At 42.5% G+C, this 21,787-nt stretch overlaps 1 protein-coding gene across 5 annotated transcripts; it reads left to right on the top strand.

Annotated features, from left to right (window-relative positions):
- Positions 1-2,253: 2,253 nt before the first annotated feature.
- SAMD13 (sterile alpha motif domain containing 13) lies at positions 2,254-15,893 on the top strand. Of its 5 annotated transcripts, XM_026116489.2 has the most exons (5): positions 2,254-2,340; positions 2,604-2,694; positions 4,614-4,698; positions 9,000-9,111; positions 14,731-15,893. In XM_026116489.2, exons 3-5 carry the CDS (start codon positions 4,646-4,648, stop codon positions 14,872-14,874), a joined length of 309 nt encoding a protein of 102 aa, XP_025972274.1. In that variant the 5' UTR covers positions 2,254-2,340; positions 2,604-2,694; positions 4,614-4,645; the 3' UTR covers positions 14,875-15,893. The 5 variants fall into 5 exon arrangements, with proteins under 5 accessions (XP_025972274.1, XP_064372072.1, XP_064372071.1 ...); XM_064516002.1 differs by lacking the exon at positions 2,604-2,694 and having other exon boundaries at positions 2,307-2,340; XM_064516001.1 differs by lacking the exon at positions 2,254-2,340 and having other exon boundaries at positions 2,544-2,694.
- The last annotated feature ends 5,894 nt before the right edge of the window (positions 15,894-21,787 follow it).

The raw sequence follows: 21,787 nt of genomic DNA, 5'->3' as shown, positions 1-21,787 counted from the left end.
CTGCCGCTTCCCGCGTAGAGCGGCGCCCCGCGGACGCGTGCCCTGCCCGCAGCCGCGTCCTCTCAGCCTCCATCGCCGCCATGTGACGACCTGGGACTCGCTTTTGCCCCCAGCACGACTCTAAAACGTTCATTCGTTATTGACAAAAAATATAATATATTTTTATAAATGAATATAATCCATTCTATTATGTAAGGCTCACTTTATGTAGAGAAACTTACCCAGATAGGAAAATGAAATCACAGAGCAAAAGTCCTATCTTGTGCTGTCAGTTGACTTTCCCTGTAAACATATTTATCTGTGTTCTTGCCCAGGACACAGGGAGAAGAAAGGTGTTTGGTTTTATCTTGCTCCCAGGGAGCTGAATTCCAGCATCTTGCTGTTTAGCTAGCAAGAGGCTATGCTTTCATTTGCCACTTGTGCAGTGTGTTTCATCTTCACATATTGCTGTTACTTCAGGGACAAAGAAAGCTTTTCAGTAGAAAATTGGCACTTTCTGATACCCAGATAATGATCCATTAGTGTCCAGAATCTGCACTGATTTCTGTGCATTTCATCTTGTGTAACAGAAGAAATTTAGGAACACCCAGGGTTGATCCCTCAACCTGGATTTCCAAGCTCAGGTTTCAGTTTGTTCCTTATACAGCCTAGGAAATGCTTTCTGCCAGAAGCAGGATGCAAACAGTCAAAAGTCTATGTCACTTTCCTGCTTTATCTCTCTGCAGACATAATCTCATTTTAATTGAATGACCTTACCTCAAAACTGAATGAAAATACAAGCCACAGATCATACTCCACATTGAATTTTTCCACAGCTTATTTTCTTAAAATTTCTCTCTCTGCTGTTCAATGTCTTTTAGAAGGAACTCACACACTGTGTGAGCCTTATTTTAAATACTCTAAGGATTAATTGAAGAACACGATGGAAGGAATGAGAGAGTGTGAGTAAAATAGCTGGCTTATATTTGTATCCTCAAATGTCAATTCATTACCAAAGTTAGAAACCAGCTGATCTGGAAAATTCAGTATGTCCTCATTTAGACTACTTATTTCCTGAGAAACAAAAAAGAATTGCCTTGTGTGGCTTATTTTACAGCATGTTTTAGGATGGGAAGTAAAGAGGGTTTTCTTTAGTGTGCAGTATATTTAATAATTGTTTATCTGCATTTATTTAAAATCCAAAGCAGTGAAGACTCCCACTACTATCAGTTATCAGCACTCATATTCAATGCATGCTCAAATTGTATTATTTACATATTTCTGTGAGCTTTGGTTATTCATTTGCCAGCATGTAAGTTTGGCAAAATGAAATAATCGGGGAAGTCTTGTCAACAGTCCCCTTTGCACAAAACTACACTCTTCCTGTGATTTTAGTGCTTGTAACTTAAGAGTTTGAGTTAGGAGCTTGGTGACTTCAATCTCTGTTCACAAGACAGGCAGCAGTCACATAAACTCCTCTATCACCATGCAGCCAGGATGCACTACGCTGCTTCTAGCATGAGACAGATGTGCAGTGGTTGGGACAGTCCTGCGCCGCTTACTCCGCCTGCCCATGCCAGCTGTGGGAGCTGTTTCGTGGAGTCATGGCTCTTCTGCAGAAATGAGGCTGAGGTCACTAGCTCATTTGGTACGAATCCCCAAGTAGGTAGTAATGTCCCTCTGACATGGCTAACCTTGTCTCGCATTGAACAGTAAGGGTGTCATTTTGAGTGGTTTGTCTTAGAAAGCAATTCTGTAAGTAGCACATCCCACCAATTTGTACTCATCCAGGCTATTAAGGGTGCTCAAAAGGTGGTAGCATTACAGTCCCTCTGAGCTGTGGCTGACACACAGAAGGGAAGTTTGCAAAGCATTTGCGCAGAGAAACCAGGATGTGTTGTTACTGTTTAATTTTCCTACTGCTGATGGTGTCACCTACATAATGTTTTTGTACAATTAGAAAATGTCCTAAATCAAGGGAAATTTAGAAGTAGTAATTAAAAAAATGAGTTTAGTACAAAAAAAGGGGTGGCAGGAGAAATTGCTGGGGAGGATTGCCAAAATTTGTTTTAATCCACGTGGGCTAGATTTTATTCTCGGTTGGCCAGGCTTAGTTCTTTGTGGGCGCTGTGAGTTGTATCTCATTGTAAAAGACGACCCATGGATATCCATGAGTCTATTTGTGAAATAAGATACGATGCTTACGTGAGTAAGAGCGGTAACGTGTCCCGGGGAATCGCTGTCTCCATCTCCTCTTTGTGTGGTCCCTGCAGTGGCACAGCTCTGGTGCCCTTACTCAATCCTCCTTTCTACCATCCTGAACCTGAAAGGGTCCTGTTTCAGAGAAAGCCAAGTGTCATTGTAAGTTGATGAACTCATTTCAGAAATTAATTTGATGTGATTTTATCAATTCTTGCAGATGTGGTTGTTCCTATTTCTCACTTTGCTTAAAAGATTCCTCTGATAAGTTACTTTATACTTTGAAAGTGTCTGCCGTTCTTTTTGCCTTTTTTTTTTAACTCTTACTAAATACATCCCATTTGGTAGGAGGAGTAGAAATGTTTACAAGGAGGTCCCAAGAAACTCAGGTCATGAATCTTGCATTGAGCGCTACTCTCTTGCAGCACGATACGGGAGGATTTGCAGCTCTCCTTGCGGGCAGCCTTCCCAACAAAGAAGCGGCGAGCGCTGTGCCCTCCGGAGCTCTTCCCACAGGTAAACACTGCTGCAAGCAGCCCGAGCCTCCGGAGCGGCTTCTCCCTGCTCCCGCCACCCCCCGCCATTCCCAGCCCCAGCGAACTTGCCGGGGTGCCCTTCCCAACGGCTGCAGTGCGGGTGGGGGGACCCTCGCGCCGGGGCCCTGTCAGCGCGCAGGTGGCAAATGGCTCCCGCGCGGCAGCCACCGCGCCGCGGGCACCCGGCGGCAGCGAGGCGGCGCCGCGCTGCGCCTTTAAAACGGCCGCCATGACGCGGGCGGCGGTTGGTGCGGGCCGTGTGTGGCGCCCGCGTCACGCGGGCCGGGAGCCAGGCGGGGCTGCTGCCCGGTGTCAAACTGAGCCGCCTCGGAGCGCCCCGCTGCCGGCGGGGGGGGGGCGGGAGCCGGGGGCTCCGCCGCTCCGGAGCCGCGGGTAGCAATGCTTTGGTTTAGTTGCTCGTAGGTAGGTTTTTCTGTCTTACTTTCCCCCCCTCCAGCCAAAAAATGACAATGTGGTGTAATGCTGCCTGGCGGATGGTTTCCGAGATGCTTGTAAAATGGTGAACGTGTGTCACACAGCCCCCGAGGGAGCCGCTTCCTCGCCCGCTGGGGGAGAGGGGGAGCGCTGGGCGCCGGCACTGCCCCCCGAAGTTGGGGTGGCTGCGAGGGGCTGCGGGCTTTGCCGACAATACCCCGCACGCGAGCTCGGTGTCGCCTTCTCGTTGTGTTTCACTGTGTCGAGGAGAACATTTTGCAAATAGGTTGTGGCAGTTGTCATTTTGCAGTCACCTCAGGTGAACTGAGAAGTGGTTTGGAAGAATGCATTGAGTTATTTGGTCAACAGTGCTGGAAGAAACGCCTTTTTGATTAGTTTGTAACTGTTGGTTTTGGTGTTTTAAATGCTGCTAACTGTATAATAAATGGTCTTTTTTTTTAACAGCGGTATTATTTGGCATCATCTATTTCTGTAAACTTTTAGCTGAAGAGTATGATTGCCCTATTCTGTACTTCCCGGAGCTGTATGACATTTCTGGCGTCCATTAATGCTACAGCAAGAATGTCCTGAGTCCTTGGTCAGTTCCTTAGTGCTCTGTGAAATAGGAATGACTTATTTAAGAACAACAGCAACAAAAAGGCCTTGGTCGCCTCTGCGTGTTCCATGGAGTTGTAGAAAAAGCTGTGTGGTGGAAATACTCCAGCACACTACAAGGAGGGAAACAAATTGAATTCTTTTTTCCATGTGCATTGTACGGGCCTTTCCTCTACTGAATTCAGTATACCTATAGAAGAGGCTGTGCTCGTGCAGGGAGGACGGTCATATGGGTAAGGCACTAATTTAAGCCTCAGGAGTTTGGGGCTCAATTTGTGATTCTGCTTACCAGCTTTGTGTGTGACTTGTGCATAAATCATTTTGCTCATCTGTACCTCAGCTTCCCCATTTATGAAACAGGGATATGGATTTCAAAACCTCACTAGGGGTAAGATCATACATCTGTTTGGGATCCTTAGTATAACAGGGTGACTGGAGGTACAGTAAGCCCACTCTGTCTGTGCCTATATATTTGTAATAGGTCAGTCTTTCTCTTCTTCTCTCTGCCTGTGTAAATGTGAATATGCAATTTAGGTGTTTAAAAAAAAAAGAAAGAAAAATAAAAGAAAAGATTTTAGTTTACCGAAGGATCAAAATTAACTTTACCATCCTTGATTTTCAGGCATGAAGCACTTCTTGTGTTTGAAGCACAGTTCAGCGTTTCCTATTTTATTAGCTATTATTAGCCTTGCCAGGCTTCTGAGGAACGCAGTCTGTGATGGCACTTTTGCTCTCCGGTGGAAACATGCTTGTGTCTCTGTAGAATGCCTGTTTCTGTTACATTATGTTGCTGTTTTCATACTGCTGATAATTAAATGCAGCTTTTTTTTTTCCCTCCTTATTGAATAGTTGCTGAAATAAAAGAAACCTCTGTCCTCCCCATGCTAACTGTTGACATGGAAAACAAGGAAAATGGCTCTCTGGATGTCAAAAAGTAAGTGAATCCATAGTGTTTAGTTTTTGTAAACAGCACATGGAATTGGATTTTAGTTTTCCTTTGACTTAATGTGGTTGGCAAGAGTGGGCGCCTCTGTCTTTGCTTGTTTCAAAGTTTCCCGGTTCTCAATTACTTATATTGTATTTTGACTGTGAAATGGAAGAGTCCTGGACACTGAATTGATTAAAGGGGGGGTATGTGGGAGGGCTGTATAGCAATGGAGAGATGCAGAAGCTAGAAGCTTAAGTTGGAGTGTCTCCTTTGACTTGGCCTTTCAACCAGAGAGTAAAGTAAGTAGTATTGTGAGCAATACTCCACCTCCACTCAGCTGCCTGCTGATATGAGGGAAGCTCCTTTCACTATTCGGTTTGACTGAAGAGGTGAAACCCCTCAGGAAGGGCTTGCAAAGTGGAAACAGCAAAGCAAATAGTGCTGAGGAGTTTAAGGGTCTTTGTACTTCTAGCTAGTGGCTTTTACAGAAGCAGTGCCAGGTGGGAAGAAATATCTTATGTGGAAGTCCCCTTCTCTCTGTCTTTTTCAAAGAGAGACAGTTGCCTTTCCCTGGTGACTGCCCTGGCATCCAGAGCTAAGAAGTAGTAGCAGCAGCAGCGTACGTCTTTGGTGTCAGTTCTTCTCTGAAAGAGGTATTCTAAACAGTTTGCTGAAGAAGCCCTAAACTGCTGGGTTTTTACTTCAGATAGCTGGGGTGGAAATAAGACAAAGCTCCATGTGGTATGCACTGCCCTATGTGCTCATCAGTGTGATGGGCTGCTTGCTAAGGGGTAGAAGCTGTTTTTGGAGGAGTTTCTGTATCCCTGGAGATCTGCAGTTCTTAGATTAGGAGTAACAATCCTAAATTATCCTGAGACCCAAGAAGCAGGGCTCTGGTATTAAAAAAAAAAAAAAAGGTCATTACAGCTCTAAGGGTTATAGATGCTGTGCTGATGTATGACACAAAGAGAGGAACTGGAGAGTTCCTAGTATCTCCTCTTGGACTGCAACACTTCTGCAAAGCTGCATCTTGTTCTTCTCCTTCAGATCTCTTTGCCATGAGCCTTACCAGAAAACTTGGCAGTGCCTAGACCTCTGGGTAGTAGAGTAATATAAACAATAATACAAATAATGGTTGCTTTAGGATGCTGATGAAGCACCTGATTATGATACAGCATCAAAAGGTCTGATGACAGCCATTAAAATCAGTATGTTCCCCCTTCACTTGAGTCATTGGTTACACCACACCAAGATAAAATGCGTTTACCTATTCAGTGAATATATGTAGATTATACCGTATATGTCTCTCAGAAGCCACCTTCAATTAGCAGTCTTGCTTCTACAATGGGAACTCCATGGGAGGGAAGGAGGGAAATAGTCAAAGCAAGGACAGCTTATATTTAATTATTTTCCCCTGAGGCTTAGGTGATAAAGGCTCAATTACTAATTGTGAAGGTGGCTTTTTAAAGCTGATGGGGATTGTAATTAAACTGAACTGAAGCTGTGGTTTCAAAATAAATGCATGCAGTATGTATGTGCACATATCTACAAAGCAAGTATTTGGCACTTTCTTGAAGTGGTTATAAATAGCTTGGATAAAATCTGTTTGTTCACAGCTATATCCTACCAGGCCTTGCTGCTTCTGCCACATGATGGCAATAAAGGCACAGGGACAGTGGTGAAAAGCAGACAAGCCAAATCTATTAATAATCAGTGCATCTGCTATCCGGTTGTACAGTCTAAGATGCCAGCCCTCTTAAGGTTTTACAACATTCAGGATGTCTGGCATAAAGAGGTGCGTGGTTAAGCCATGGCTCTTATAAATTCAGTTTTTTTGTCTAAAGAGTAGAGCCATATGCAGCAACAAGGCAAGGAGGAGACTGTCAAAATCTAGAAGCCAAAAGGGCATCTGTGTGCATAGATGGGTTAAAATCCAGTCAGTTTCCAAAAGTCTGCCACATGTCCTTGAGTCTGCCCTTGCAGCTTTAGCTGTGGAAATTGGCTCCACTTGAGGTTCAGCGTGATGCTATTCCTTGAGGCAGCAACTTGCAGTTATTTCCTGGGATTAGTTTATGGCAGAGTCTGTGAAGTCATTGCAGTTGGGTTTGTGATGGGGCTGGACCAGTCTGTGTATTCCCTTGTACTAGGAGAAGAGCTACATGAAGAACCAATACACTTGAGGTAAAATACAAAATTGTGGAAGGTGGGGTTTGGGACCATAATTAGCTTGAGATTAAAATGCTTTGGGAATTAAGCAAAATAGAGTTTGGAGGGGTATTTTTTTTACAGATTGAGTCTTTTATTTGCTGTTTAGGAGAAATTAAATAAAATTCAACATCTTTAAGATTTATTATGCTTTTTTAATGCTGAGTTGTTGGGGTGTTTTTGTTTGTTTTTAATTTTAAGTAGGAGTTGAGGCATTCAAAGTGATAGTGTGTGTCTTAGGAATGCATATCTTATGCATATCTTATGCAAAGATTTAAACATAGTTCTTCAAACTCTACTGCAATAAGTATGTGTGGATTTTATGTGGTTCATAGCACATTGTACTTTTTAAGCCTCAGAATATGCACAACACCAAAAATTGAAAGGCATTTTTTTTATTTAAAAAGAAAAAAAAAAGAGTGCAGCTCTGATAAGGCCAGAGAGTCAGATATTCAGTTCTTCAGAGTGTTACCTCTTTCTGTAATTGCAATCAGTGAAGCAGTTCATGAAATAATGTATTGCTTGATGAGTAAGAGTAAGAAAACCTGGTCCCTAACTCATTGCTCTTGAATATGCGTGTATTCTAGGGATAAGTGGAAGTAACAGCTTTTAGAAGGCCAATTGCAGCATAAAGTGTGATATCTAGGTTGCCATGTGAGTCTGTAGGGCAAGAGTTTTGTTGCCATATTCAAAGGTACATTCCAAGAGTTAGAGGAGAAGTGAAAATCACTGTGTTCGTAAGTCCTCCATCACAGGCTCAGCTGGTCATAAAAGTTGGGATGTTGTAGAAATGAAGTGACTTGAGGCATCATCTGTGATTCTGTTCCCTTCTCATCATGGCTGGTTGAAAGTGATGGGCCCTTGATTCACTCAGATATTTTGCCGAAAAACGTACTTAATTAGGCTTTTCTAAATCATAGTGACCTGCCATTGTTGCTTTAGGGCAGCCATTTACTAAACCTAACCAACACAGAGGTGATGATAATTGGAAAAAAAAATTCGAAGGGCAGAAAGAAAGGTGCTGTCAGAAGAATATTGCCTGTGTTTGTCCTCCAGCTGTTGCTCCTGAAAATCAAGGTCCTACATCTAAACTTCAGGGCCCGAAATGGGCAGGACCCTGACATCTGCCCTGGTGTACACGTTTGTTATTTCATCATTAGCATTACGGTTAAGCATGCATGACAGTGGAAAATATCCAGGATGAACTTGAAGATGAAATGGGACTTCTAGTTGGAGAAGCATGTTCTAAAAGTTGTTTATTTTGAAAGATGTCTTGCTCTTCATGCCCTTGAATCGCTGCAGGAAAGGCAGTCAAGTTTCACTGAGTGTATTTCTCACCAAGAATTTGCAGAAACACAGAGGTTATCTGAAATAGCAAAATGGCAGGTTGAGGATAAGGAATGCAGGATGAGGATAAAGATAGCAATACAGATATGATTGGTTGTTTCTGCTACTGTGGAAAGCAGTTGCCTGAGGTCAATCACAGAAGGAACTCATTCTGATTGTGTTTAACAGCTGTTTTCTGGGATTAATAGCTGTTTTAAAAGTCCATAGATTTGTCCAAAGATGAGTCCAAAAGCAATTTAGGAAGATGTTTTATTTTGAGCTATTAGTGCAATCACTGGTGGTTCTGCTTTGCAAGGTAAAACTGGTTTCCAGTAGTTCTACCAATGTTATAAAGAAGTACTATGTCATCTGGGAAAAGACTAAGCCACACACTGCTATTCTTTATAAGTATTTGGTGGCTGAAAACAGAGGTCTCGAAAGGCTGGGATTTGGTATCTCAGACGTGGGTAGTCTTTGTTGTCCAGCTGCAAAAGCAGCCCCTCCACAGATAAAGATCATGACTCATTACGTTCGGCTGACGTGAAGATTCCTATGCTTTCCTCTTTTCTAAAGAGAGAGGTATCTCAGTTGTTCCATGTCAGGTCTTTGAAATGGAAGTGAACAGGAGTGACTGTTCTGCCCCTTGGAGGATCTTGAAGGATACTTTTCCTGGGGAAATGGAAAGGGAGAGGATGTACATGGATTGTGCACAAAGAAGCAACTGCACATAGTCTGCACATATTTAGTGATTACTCATCTGGATTTGCATTTTGCAGTTCAGTAGAGAATGGGAGACCTCCAGACCCTGCTGACTGGGCTGTTGTTGATGTTGTGAATTACTTCAGAACAGCAGGATTTGAAGAACAAGCCAACGCTTTTCAAGAACAGGTAAATCTGTTAGGAAACGTGCATTCACCCTTTAACTGCCACCACCTTCTCACACTGCACATTTTTGCAAGGGATCTGATTATTCAGTTAGTGGGTGGCAAGGTGTTGTGAAGGATCCTTGAAAATAACTGTTAGAGGGTGAAAATCCATGGGACTGCTGTGATCTGTTAGTAACGATATTGCTACACAAGACATGGACAGTGGGATGAAAATGGAGTATGTGTTTAAAGCACTCATCTGAAAGCTGAGAAATCTAAGCAAATTTTCTGGCTTGGTCTCAGACTATTCAAGCCATGCAGTTCCACTGTTTTGTTGTTTAAGATGGGGACGGTAATTCCCTTCTTCCTAAGCGCTCAGTGCAAATACGCTCATGAGTTTATAAAATCCTGGGATCCTAAAAAGCAATTTGCTTTTGAGGACCTAGGATGAAAAAGGGCTGCAATGTCCCATTGGCTTGATAGTGCAAGCAAACAGGGAAAGGGGAAGTTGACAATAAGGGAGAAAAATCTTTCCTTGCACAGGAGCAGCATGTTTGCAGGACTCTCAGTCTGAGAAGAAAGTCGGGTCTTCCTTTTTGGGGTTTGTGGAAGGGAGGCAAAAGACACTGTCAGTGCTTTTAAGCCTAAGTAAGATCTGGAGAGTCTGTTTCCTGCAGCATATCTATGAGCTGAGGAGAAATTGTGAACTGGAGAATGCAGCCCTGTCTTCTGTGAAAAATTTCCCCCATCTGCCTTTACATGACAAAGTTAAGTTACCAGAGAAAAGTCAATTAAAGGGGCAGCTGTGGACTACCTTCCGCAGAAAATGATCGCTCATATATAGCCTTTTTTTCACAAGTTGCTGCTTCAAGTGTAGCCTTTGTTGTGCTGACCCCAGGGATAGCTTTAACAGGCCACGTGCATGAGTGTGGTCTCTGTTTGTCTCAGTGTAACAAATGTGGTCTCCAATATAGCTGATGCTAATGAATGGCGTTTTCTGGCAGTTTTGGTCAGCAAGGAGCTTAACAATTGTATGGCTCCTTGTGACTGGCCTACCAGCCCATGGATAAGGTATGTTAGTGGGGCAGGATAGGCAAGTTTGCTTACTTGGCCACAGAGAAGTAGCTTACATCTGCAGCATCTTCTCTGATAAGTCCATAGGTTTGCGTGTGCGAACCAGGAAATTAGTTGCCAACACTTTTATTTTGTTACCAAAATAGGTGGCCTGACCTTTCAAGGTGCTGAGCCCGTGTAAGTTATTGGCAGCTCTGCAGGAAAACGGTGCATCTAAAGTGAAATAAAGTTAGCCCCTTGGTCAGGTTAATCTTGCTGACCTTCAGCACCTGGACAGTGAAACCAGATCTAATTTTAACTGATGAGTGTAACACAGTATCTAAATTTAGCTCTCTGTCTTAGGGGGACAAAAGAAGGGTGAAAAGGGGTGAAAAGCCTGTTGTTGGGTAATTCTCTGAAAGGCAGAGAAGAAGCTCTTCCTGCAGCTGCTGCTAATTTTTCAGAATTTGAAGATGGGTAAACAAACAAAAAATAGTCTAAGTGTATGCATTCCTTAATACCAGCATTCATGTCTCTTCAACAACACCGGAAGAGTGCCTTAAGAAAAACACAGGCCAAAAAACTGGGGACTCTGGGCTTTTTTTCCTTACGCTGACAGATACCTCTGACTTTCATCAAATATCTTAACCTCTCTACACCTCAGCTGGCTTGTCAGTAATACTGCAGTAATTACTACTGATATTGCATCAGAAAGGTGAGGCTAACCCATGAGTTTTGGCAATGCAATGCAACAGCCTGGTGGGAGGCAGCACAGAAGTGGAGTGTACAGGTTTTGTTAGTATTCTGCAGTGAGGGCTAGTGGCTTTGGGAGGGAAGCTGAAGTATGGTTCTTTTTAACAATGTGTTACTGGGGCTCTGCTAGGAAAGGTGGGCAGTAAACTGCCTTGGGCAGAAATGTGGCTGAGCTTCCACTGCCAATGTCACTTGATACAAAAGCTTTGGAGAGAGAGGCTGACAGTTGCCACCAAGATACAGCCAGGAGATGTGGGGCAGACACTCCTCACAGCAGAAGTTATTGTCGCTTCTTTCCCCCTCCATTCCCTCAGCAGCATTGGGAGCCGCTAGTGCCAGGTTCTCCACCCCAGCTCTGCCCAGTCCTTCCCAGTCTGCACCAGAAACAGGCCAAACTGAAACCCTGTCCCTAGTCTCTTACCAATCGTATTCTCTATTTCCTCTACACTGCTTAGAAGCCACTAGCTTTAACTCTGTGTACTTCTGATTGTTGTTATCGGGATCTCACAGAGCATCCGGACATGGCAATGCTGCCTGGTTCACTTTGAACCCCTAGCAACCCCCTGTGTATGGAGTCACAGAGCACGCAGCAGAAGCTGTGGCCCCCTCTGAATTTTCCTACCCTTTCTTCAGCAGCTTGCCTGGGCTTCAGAAACTTAAACTGATTTGATCTGCTACTCCCTCAATGTGCACTGGAAGGTGAATGAGTTTGTAAATAGTGAGGGGAAGTATCCCATTTCATTCACAACATGATGGGAAATTGTTTCCCACTGGACTGCTTCAGCAGGGGTAGCAGAATGGGTTTCTTGTTGTCCAGAATGCAGTCATGAGGTCTATTGTTACATTCAGCATTTGTGTAACAGTAACTAAATCCACACTTTCTTTTAATAAATTCTGAATAAATATGTACTCTTTCCTCCAAAGCAAATAGCTCAATGATCTTGTAAGACCTGAATATCTCTTACTTAGAGGAAACATTTTAAGGACTATAGAATGCTTTTTAAAACTGTATTGTAAATGCTGGTAGGTGATAATGATGATTATATTTCCTTCTTGGAGTTCCACTGATGTCAGCAAGACCAAAGATCTCTGTGATGAAAAAGATTCAGCTAAAAGAAGATGCCGCTCAGTTATGAAAACCAAAACATCAGCAAGCGACTTTTTCCAGCTGAGCCAAGGAGCTGAGGATACAGGACAACTGGAGAGAGAGGCAGGACAGATGAGGGTTGAGGGTGTGAACACCTTCAAAGAACTGTTGCCTGCCAAGTACATTGCCGAGGTTTCTGTAGCAGCCCTGGGAGCACGCAGGGCTGCGGCGCACTCCAAGACTGAAGCAGTTTGCTTTGCCTCGAGACATGCTAGCATTACTGCCGGCACAGCTTCTTAACCAGTAGTATTGCAGTATGCCAGTGAGCCAAAGGAACCCATTAGTGGTTCACTGGCCTCGCTGTCATGTCACAAAAGCTCCCTGCCAATGGTTACCCTCAGCGAACAGGAAAGCTGGGGTTGGACACCGGCTGGTGTCTGCTGCCGCCTTCTAGCAGAGCTGCAGCATAGTGGAGTGCAGGCATTGAGACCATCCTGGCACTATGGGGAATTAGTATAAGGCTTTAGGAGTGCCTTTGCCGATGAAATTGAAATGGCATACTGAAAGCTGTCATTGAAGTTGCTTCATGACAAAAATCTAGAAAACAGAGAAGTAGCAGAGAAGAAATTCACAGAAGTCACCAAAGCATATGAAGCCTTATCTGATGCCAAAAATATGGAATGACCATGATGAATATGTAGAAGCAGATTTAAGTGGAAGAGCAAAAAGATCTGGAAGTAAAGGTGGAAAAAAAAAGGTAGAGCTTATGATAGGCACAAAGATGTAACACACTTGAATTCTGAATTCATATTCAGCCATCCCCACCTAGGCGTGTTTCGAGGATCAGTCTTCTATTCAGTGAAAGCCTTAGATGACGTAGTTCCTAACACTTACAGAATACATGGGGAATCCTGTGGAGGAAGAAGAAAGGAAAGGAATAGATACTCTCTTTCTGGTTTTTGGAGTTTCTCCCATTCCAGGCACTGGATTTACTTTGGTTCCCACCAAGCTGGAGGCTGTTCTTCATCCTTCATTCCATCACTGAACAGCAGCAGAAAAGGCAACTTTAGATCAGTCATAAGAATGAGCAAAATAGTCAATGGTGTCAGAATTCCCACAAAAAGAATTGTGACAAATGGAAGAGAGAGAATAGAAACTGTTTCTAACTATTAACATTCTCAACAGTAATTGGAAGGAGGCACCTGCTCTAATTGGGTAAAACATTATTGAAAATATTTTTTTAGAAATGCTAAGTTATATTGTGCTCCACTTGAGGGATTAACAGTCATATCTGATAAGATTTTAAAGAAATTCCACTTTCAGTTGATCTTTGACTATATGATGTTTTTTTTCATGTACTTTGTATTTATAAATTTTATCAAATGATTGAGATCAGTCTGGGCAAATTAATGCTAAACTGTAATAAGTCTTCCTTGTATTAAGGTGATCTGGGACATTTGCAAGACAACATCTAATATTCATAAGGAAGATACTGCAGTGGGATAAATTGGTGTAGGATGTTTTATATAATGCTTATTAAAATAATGTAATTATAATAATATTATAATACTTATAAAATTACAAAATCTGGCAATATAGTTTGATAGTTAACTATGTTGCAATGGACAACAACCGTATGTGCAAGCAGCTGAACTGGTTGCTGGCTGTTGCCAATCAAATTCAAAATTGTGCTTGCATATTTTATTTTTTTATTAAAAAGTTAAAAAAAGAAAAAAAAGCAACAAGGTGAAGTCCAGTGAAGGAGAACACCATAAGGCTATGTACTTTTTTGGACTATGGTGACCTTGGGAGGTACGGCTGTGCTGTGACACACCAGTCATGCACTGTTCTGTAGGGGTAGCTCATGTTTTCTGGATAGTGTAGTGTGATTGAACTGCAGAACTGTGTAAAGAGAAGGACAGTCCCATGTCTTAAAATAGAGGTGGCAGCTGAGAAATGTGTATTTTTTCTCTTGCTTTTTGACCTTGGAAAAATCACTTACAGTTAATTTGCAACAGCATGACAAGGTTTTGAGGTGGAAAAACCCCCAATGCCGACAGGTTTTCTGATCTAAGTAGGTCAGAAAGACAGGGTCTGAGGAAAAAAAGTGAATTATCACTGATTTAAAGGTGGAAAATTTAAGCACAAACAGGTAGGGGGTGTTGAGACCTACTCTGGGAAGCTGCTTTTCTTATACTCTTTCATTGTCAGTGAAGGAAGAGGTGTTCCTCCAGAGGGTTGTTCCACAGTCAGGCTCTTAAAATTTCTGATTGCAGGAATCTCTTTTTTCCCCAAGGAGACATGTGAAAGGTAGCCTTTTAAAGTAGGCACCTAAAGTTAGCAGATAACGACAAGGCTAGTCCCAACTTTCATGTTGCTGTCAATGGTAATTCTGATATGCGGTGCTCTGCCTTCTCCCTAAGAACATCTTTCCCCTAATGATAGATAATTAGGCAATCTGTACATGTACCTGTTAATTTGAAACAGATTTAAAAGGAGAGAATTTTGAAGTGAAGCAGCTTCGGGTTTTGTGCTTGACTAAATAGTGTTTGTGCCTTAGTCAGCACAGATGAGCACTAGGAAAAGAGACTATTAGCAGAATTTAACAATTAAAACATTAAGTTTCAGAAAAATAAATGCTACTATTTTTTTCATTGTTCTTCTGTAGTAATCTTCCATTTGTTGCATTACTGTTCTCACCTGTTAATTTCTACATTGTCTTCATCAATTCTTTAATTCTTCTTATAGGAAATTGATGGCAAATCATTACTGTTGATGACAAGAAATGATGTACTGACTGGACTTTCATTAAAACTGGGGCCTGCGCTGAAAATCTATGAATATCACGTAAAACCTCTACAGACACAACATCTAAAGAACAACTCTTTATAGCGAATTGTCTAATTGGGGTCATGTTGTGCCTCAAACAATAAATAAGCAATTTGGTTTCATGTGATGGAACTTTGTAAAGAGAGAATTTATCTATTAAGAATTTAAACCAAATTACAATGATATATATCCTATTGGATAGAGTTGGCAATATACTATATACTAAGTCTGAATTGAGAGAGGTGGTGTGTATTTTTTACATGGTGCATAACAATTTTCTCTTTTAGGATTTGTCAGTGAGCGTGTTGAGATAGCTACATCACTGTATCCAGAACAAGAGGGAAGTGTGGTCATTCTCATTTTTGAGCCAGACATATTCTTGTTTTCATGAATTAGAATACCAAAAAGAGTAAAAAAGATAAAGTTTACATGCATCTTTGGAAGAGAGAAACGAATAAAAGTATGTTCTGGTGTGTACATTAAAGACCTACTGAAATTATTACTATTTATAATTTTGGGATGGGACTGAGACTTGCCAACTCACCCTTTTTTGCAGAGGGTCCTATTTTTGACCTTATTAAGGTTTACTTGTGGTATGCTGCAATGTTTAAAGCTGTACATACAACTAACATAACCCCTTCGATAGCAGAAGGTGTTGCTGACAGGTGAAACTGGGTTGTGTATTTTTTGCTGTCCTTTAAATTTTCAGCTTGTTTTCACCTGTTTTTAATAGTAGTTCTATGTAAAGTATAGTTGTTTTTTAAAAGTTTGTGTTGCTTTGCAAAACGAAAAACTTCATTTTATTCTTTTTTAATTTATAATAACTGTTTTCTAACATGCAGAAATTTGTAAAAAGAGTAAAATTCTGCACATTTTTAATATTATTGTCTGTCATGGTGTTGTAATGGTTGATTTTTTTGATGCTTTACTTACGGTTTGAATACTTGTTTTAAAAAACTGAAAGAAGCTGTCTTGTCACCATACATCTCTGTTAAAAGAGAGTCTTGTTCAGTCTGTTTGTACCAGTTCCCTATTTGATAGGTTGCTTGCTATATCCCAATAAAACATTGCTTATGTTTGGATTCGGTTTACTTTACAGCTTTTTTTACTTTCTCTGTTTCTTTGTTGCAGAGTATCAGGGGCTCCTTTTTTTTTTTTTTTTTTTTCTTCCTCCATTTACCCATTAAAAAGGTACCAAAAACTACTTAATATCCTGTGTTCCTGTGGTTACTTCTAATACCCTCTGCCAAGAATTTAAAGGTTCAGTTGTTTTTGCTTTTGCTTAGGCAGTGCTGAAGGTGAGACTCTGAAGCCCTGGTCACAGTTTGCCAGTAACACCTGTGCTTCTCTTATCCCGCTCTAGAGCTCCCAGTGCTGGAGAGGTCCTGTGCTGGCCCTGGTACAGCAGGGTGAATTATCCCGGAGCGCCTGGGAGGTATCCCACAGGTAGTGCTAAGCGCTGTCCAGGCTCACTGTCATCTCTGGCCCAGAGAGCTTTGTGATGACCCCTGAAACTGCGGCGTGGGGTTCCATCAGTGAAGCCGAGCAGAGGAACTGGGAAGTAGCAAACAAGCAGAAGAGTGTGGTGAATGTGGAAATGGGGTGGGAGGAGGCGGTGAGGGGATGTAGCTAAGAAAGGAGAAGAGAAGAGAGTGCAGCACTGTCAGCCAAGCAGGAACAAAGGGACATGATTCAGTGAGAGGAAGCAGAAGCACCTGTGATCCTGCCTGGGTGGTGCCTTCGCTGCTGGCTTGGCCAAGTGCAAGGAGGCTGCGGATGGCTACAGTGCTAGGGGAATTGCCTATGGTTTTTTGTGTTGAGATTTGAGAGGGGATAAAACCACATTAATAGCTGGGCTGTAGTAAAGCTCACAGTGAGCTGTGTAATACATAAACTATACATCAGTGTGCTTTCTTGTATAGTTTCTAAACTTTACACTACTGTATGCTGTTTTCTTGTATAGCTTCTAAACTTTACACTGTACACTGTATTTGGAATCTGAGACACATGGTAGGAGGCAGGGATGTGTTCACCGTTTTTCTCTCTGTCTCTTGTATTCATTTATAGGTATCAGTGTATTGGCTGCAGATTTGTATGTCATAGTCTGTATTCTGCTTACAACTTTTTTATTTCTAGTTCGGTTGTGTCCAGGGATACCTGCTGGGAGCAGGGATCTTCTGGAAGGCTTGATTCAAATAGCATCATCCTTGCCTGGGGAGTTTTCAGGTACAGTCTGTATCTGGCTAGTTACAGGCTGCAATTGAAAAATTGTACATGAAAATCCTAAATACTTTAATATAGAACTAGATCTATTTATGAAAAGGATTATATGAAGCAGCTGCCTGCAGCAGTCAGTAGATTCCTACCAGCCCTGTATTCCTGGCTTTGCTGGAGTAGATTGCTTAGTACTGCGTTACTGAAAGATGAATTGAATAGTTTGTTTTTCTCCGTTTGCGTTTGGGGTGTTAGAGACACATTTTGTAAATCTGTGAATGATACAGAATTATAAGTAAAATATATTTATTCCATCGGGAAGTAAAAACCTCCACTGTATAGCTGTAAGGGCTCGTTTGGTAATTACTGAGCACTGCACTTTCTTTTACCATGTTTTAATGAGCAAATGAATTGGATTCAAAAACGTCCAGATTGTATTCCTCTTTTGATCAACGCCGCTAACTGGTTCGTACAAGTAGAGGCATAACAGAAAGCTCAGTGTAAGCCTGAAAGGGAATTTGGAGGATGTTATGCAGACAGAAGCAATTTTTTTTTTTTTTTTTTTTTTTTGCTGTCTCTGATCTTCATTGTGGTTTCCTACTGTTATCTGAGCTTTCTAATGCTGCCATTCTCTTTGTGCAGGTGACCATCCTGGTTTTGTCTGTTACATTCTCCTTGCTGCTTCTGGGAGGAAAAAAAAAGTCCTTTTAAAACAGATTGAATGTTTTGAAAGACGAAGTCAAAGCCAGGTTATTTTTAGCTACCATTCCTCTTGCAGAAAACACAGCTGCTGTTGAGATGAGGAAGTGACTGATGGGCATTACTGGATACTATGTCAATGCTGCAGTTCTGATACGCACAGAGTCATACAGGACTCCAATTTAAAACATGCCCTTAGCACTGCAGCTGGGATACTGCCTTTTTCTTAAAAGCCATCCCTGTGCTTTAGGTGGTGTTTAAGCTGCCAGCTGTCCAACTGCCCAGCTGATACTGTGTGTGAAAGTGAGGACAGTGTCAGTACTGTAGGTCTTCTCATTTTCACACTGAGGGAGCACTTCAGGGAGTGGCCTCCCTTGTCCCGGAGCAATGTCTAGAGGCAGCTTTATGGAGCAAAGCAGCTATCAACTCTCCTGACCTGCTGCAGGTCAGCACAAGAGCAGAGATGTGCTGCAGCCAAGGTCCTCCTATTCCCCCTCCCCTCTCTTGCCCCTCTCCTAATACCACTCATGCTTGTCTATCTGAATCTGTGTAACATTTTTCAAATTGATTCAAAAGCACTATGGTATTCCTTTTTTGGTACAATAGGTGTGGAATATGCATTGGTGTTGCTCATCAGCTCTGATGGAAGTAGTTCACTGTCCTCTCCAATTGTGGATGCACAATGCGTAGCGTGTTCTCTTTGTGTCCAAATATAGCTCTAAGTACCACAAATTAAGCATATATAAGGCAACTGGCAGCAAGGCATGAAGGCTGTGGTTGTGCCTGTCCAGCAAGGTCACTCTCTCAACCCAGAGAAAACTGTTCTCTGCTTGCTGAACTTTTTCATGCCTGTTTTCGTAGTTGTTTTCTTTAAAACAGTTTACCTTAGCATGCTGCATATTGTTTTGTCAATTCGTAGAAAGTTCTCTGTTGTTATAATTACAGGACAAGACTTGGCAGCTGTAGTGAAGGGATTATCACCCACACATCACTCCTGGTTAGGAAGAGTCCAGGAAAATGTCACATTAGGCCCTCACTGTCAGTGATTGCTTGCTAAATTAACTCTTCTTTTGCTGCTTTTTTCAATATGTTCAGCTTCTACCAAATCCCTCACCTCCTCCTCTTTTTAAAAATCAGCATTTAACTGGGTCTTCAACACACTTTCCCTTTCTCTTAACATGCTCAAATTACAATTGTAGTTATTTGAAAAGCAGAAGGCCCTTTTTTATGTGAGCACGGGAGAAGCTACAAAGCTGGTTAATGTTTCCCATTTTTATGGCGATATTGTCTTATGTAGCCGTAGATGATCAAAAATGTGAAGGCTGCAATTGAGCAGGAACAGAAAAACGTTAGTTTGTGTCCATTCTAGTTCTTGACTTTCAAGTCAGAACAGCAGTTCCATCCCTTCCAGTAGTGGGTTTTGGCCCAAAAGACATGTGGAAAATACAGTGACTCTCACCATGTGAGTGAAAATTGTAGCCATCACTGGCTCAGTAGAAAGCAGGATGACCAGTAGAGCCTGCTCTGCTCTCTCACCTCCAGCTCAGGGGCAATTATTTGGGCAATGGATTGGCATTGCTTCATCTAGCAGAGAACTAGAGGACTCAGTGCTTGGAGATGTTAGTCAGGAGAGTCTATCCATCTCACTCCATCACACCGAAGCTTTCCCCTCTGCATCCGGCCTGTAGTTCAGTTGCAAGAGCAGCTTCCCACAAGGGTTTCAGAGAGCAACGGCTGATTAATCCACTGGCAGTCTACGAGGGCAGTCTCCATTGGAATAACGGGCAGACTGCTTTAGTAAGTAGTTTTCATTTCTGTTGGGAAAAGCTACATTTTGTTTAATATGCTAATATGAAAAGATCATTAAATTTTTTTTTCTTAACCCCTGTAATTAGGAAAATGTTGGACCTAGCGATGTTCCTTTGGATTCCAGCTGTGTGTTCAACTTAGCCCCAGAATAACATTAGCTGGTAGATACTGTAAACTTGGAGGACACGACCATAACATCAAATACCTGGAGAGCCCAGTGGGGCATCATGAAGACTGTAAATGGCCTCTGATCTCTGTGTGAGTGTTTCATCACTACCGAAGGCTGCTGGTGAGTGCTGGAGACTGCTGTTGTATTTATATGCTGCATTCATGAGAGTATTTGCTAAAGGAAAAAACAGCAGTTATAACTGCCTTATCAGCAGGTCAAATGATTTCTTGGTCCTGGCAGGCTTGCACTGATCTCAAGAAGTTTTCTTCCCCTTTACAGACAATTGCTATAAAACAGCTTCCTTTCTATAAACCCTGCACAGTGCATGGTATGTTGAGGCCAGCCCTGACTTTGCAATCGTTAAGGTATATCAGAAGAGGCAGGGAAGGCTCTCCAATCAAGTGCAGTGCTGTATCATCTTCTGCTGGTGGATTGCAGCAGGAGGAAGGGAGTAAAGATGAGGGAATGTGTAGCTGAATTTGCATCCCACTTGGTGGCCAAACCACAGGGAGAAACGTGGAAGTGGGTGTGCACCTAGATGTAGCAACACTGTTTTGTAAGGATACATCTCTTCAACTCCATCCTCCCTTGTGCATAAATGCTATGTGTCAGCTTGCCTAGGCTTCTCTATGCTGGAAATAACTGTAATCTAGAAGATTTCAAAACGTTGCAGGAGCACAAGGTCATTAAAACTTGAGCTCTTGTCTTTTTCCCATTGGGTGTGGATGTTAAAGTGTGGGAATTCATGCCTAATGAATGCCACTGTATGTTAGGTGGCAGAAGCCCGCAGTACTCTGGCACCCTGGGCTCTGCTGTTCAGTTTCCTTCTGCACCAAAAGTTTGTGTACCACCCTCTTTTTCTAGTTTTGAGTCCCTCAAATACTGTTTTGAGTTTGTTTTCAGTTCTGAAGTGCCCAGATACCAGAGAGATTTCTCCTCACTGGTTACTCTAGTTTTCTGTTCTCTTCCTTCCTTGATTTGCCTGATAATTTTTTTTCCTGTCGCTGTATTTCCCTCCCTCCCCCCTCCACCAGTCTTCTTGTTTCCTCCTTATCTGCTAGTCTCTCTTGCCTCTGTCATCTTACATTCCCATTCCAGGCTGGCACCACTGTGTGCCTTCACCCACCAGGGCCTGGACTGTAAATGCTTGTCCCACAGGCAAGCATTTACTTTCAGGAGAACTGCTGTCCTGGTGTGTAGTTTAGGCTGGAGCTCCATGGAGACATGGCAGGCTGTAACTCAACCCAGCAGAGAAAGCAAGCAAATGTTAACTGGCAGATCCAGAAAAACTTACTGGTATCCCAGCAGAGGGAATGCAGTGGCCAACACCAGTGCTGGAAGCTGAAATATGCTTTTACCTTGAGAGCATTTTGCAGCGTAGGCAAAGTCAAGAACAGAGTTGTTATCAGTTCTTGCTGAGATGCATATATATAAGCTTTCCTTTTTTTTTTTTGTCCCCCCCCCCCCCCCCGCTTCCACCCCCCAAAAGCCTGGATAGTGCTCTTGGGTGTATTCCCTACAAAACTGGGCTGTTGCCCTGCCTGCGCCACTATGAGATTATACCAATTTCTGCTCCAGCCTATGCCTTCAAGGTATGCAGGAGTAAACATCTTACCCTCCACCCACCTGCAGTGTCGTAGTGAGAAGTGAGCATACCTGTCCTCCCTGTGATCCCCGAGTTGGCAGTCACCCAGCAGGGGAGGGAAGGAGACCTTTGCTTTTTATTTGCAAAGTTATGTAAAGCAAACCGCAGTCCTGTCACATTCAAATTCAGCCTGTCTTAGAAATGTAGCCCAGCCACAAACGACAGGCTTAACCTTTTACTTTGATAACTGGTGTTAAAGAAGAACAATGGAGTCCTAGCTTGCCAGTCAAAAAGGGTAAATAAAAAGTGGATAACTGGAAAGAAAATTTTGCAAGTCTGCAGTAAATCTACATCACAGCTAACCCCTGTTCATTCTGTTTCTTACCTGATTGCCAAGGTTCAGTCACAGGCCAGCTGATTCAGTCAGTGCCATGAATACATATATGCCATGCATATGTGTGCGCATATGTATATATACACACATATAGATATGGGAGCAG

This window comes from Dromaius novaehollandiae, chromosome 8, assembly GCF_036370855.1.
Source record: "Dromaius novaehollandiae isolate bDroNov1 chromosome 8, bDroNov1.hap1, whole genome shotgun sequence".
Lineage (NCBI taxonomy): Eukaryota > Metazoa > Chordata > Aves > Casuariiformes > Dromaiidae > Dromaius > Dromaius novaehollandiae.
Note: the sequence above shows the minus strand (reverse complement) of the source record. Positions and strands in the feature narration are given on the sequence as shown.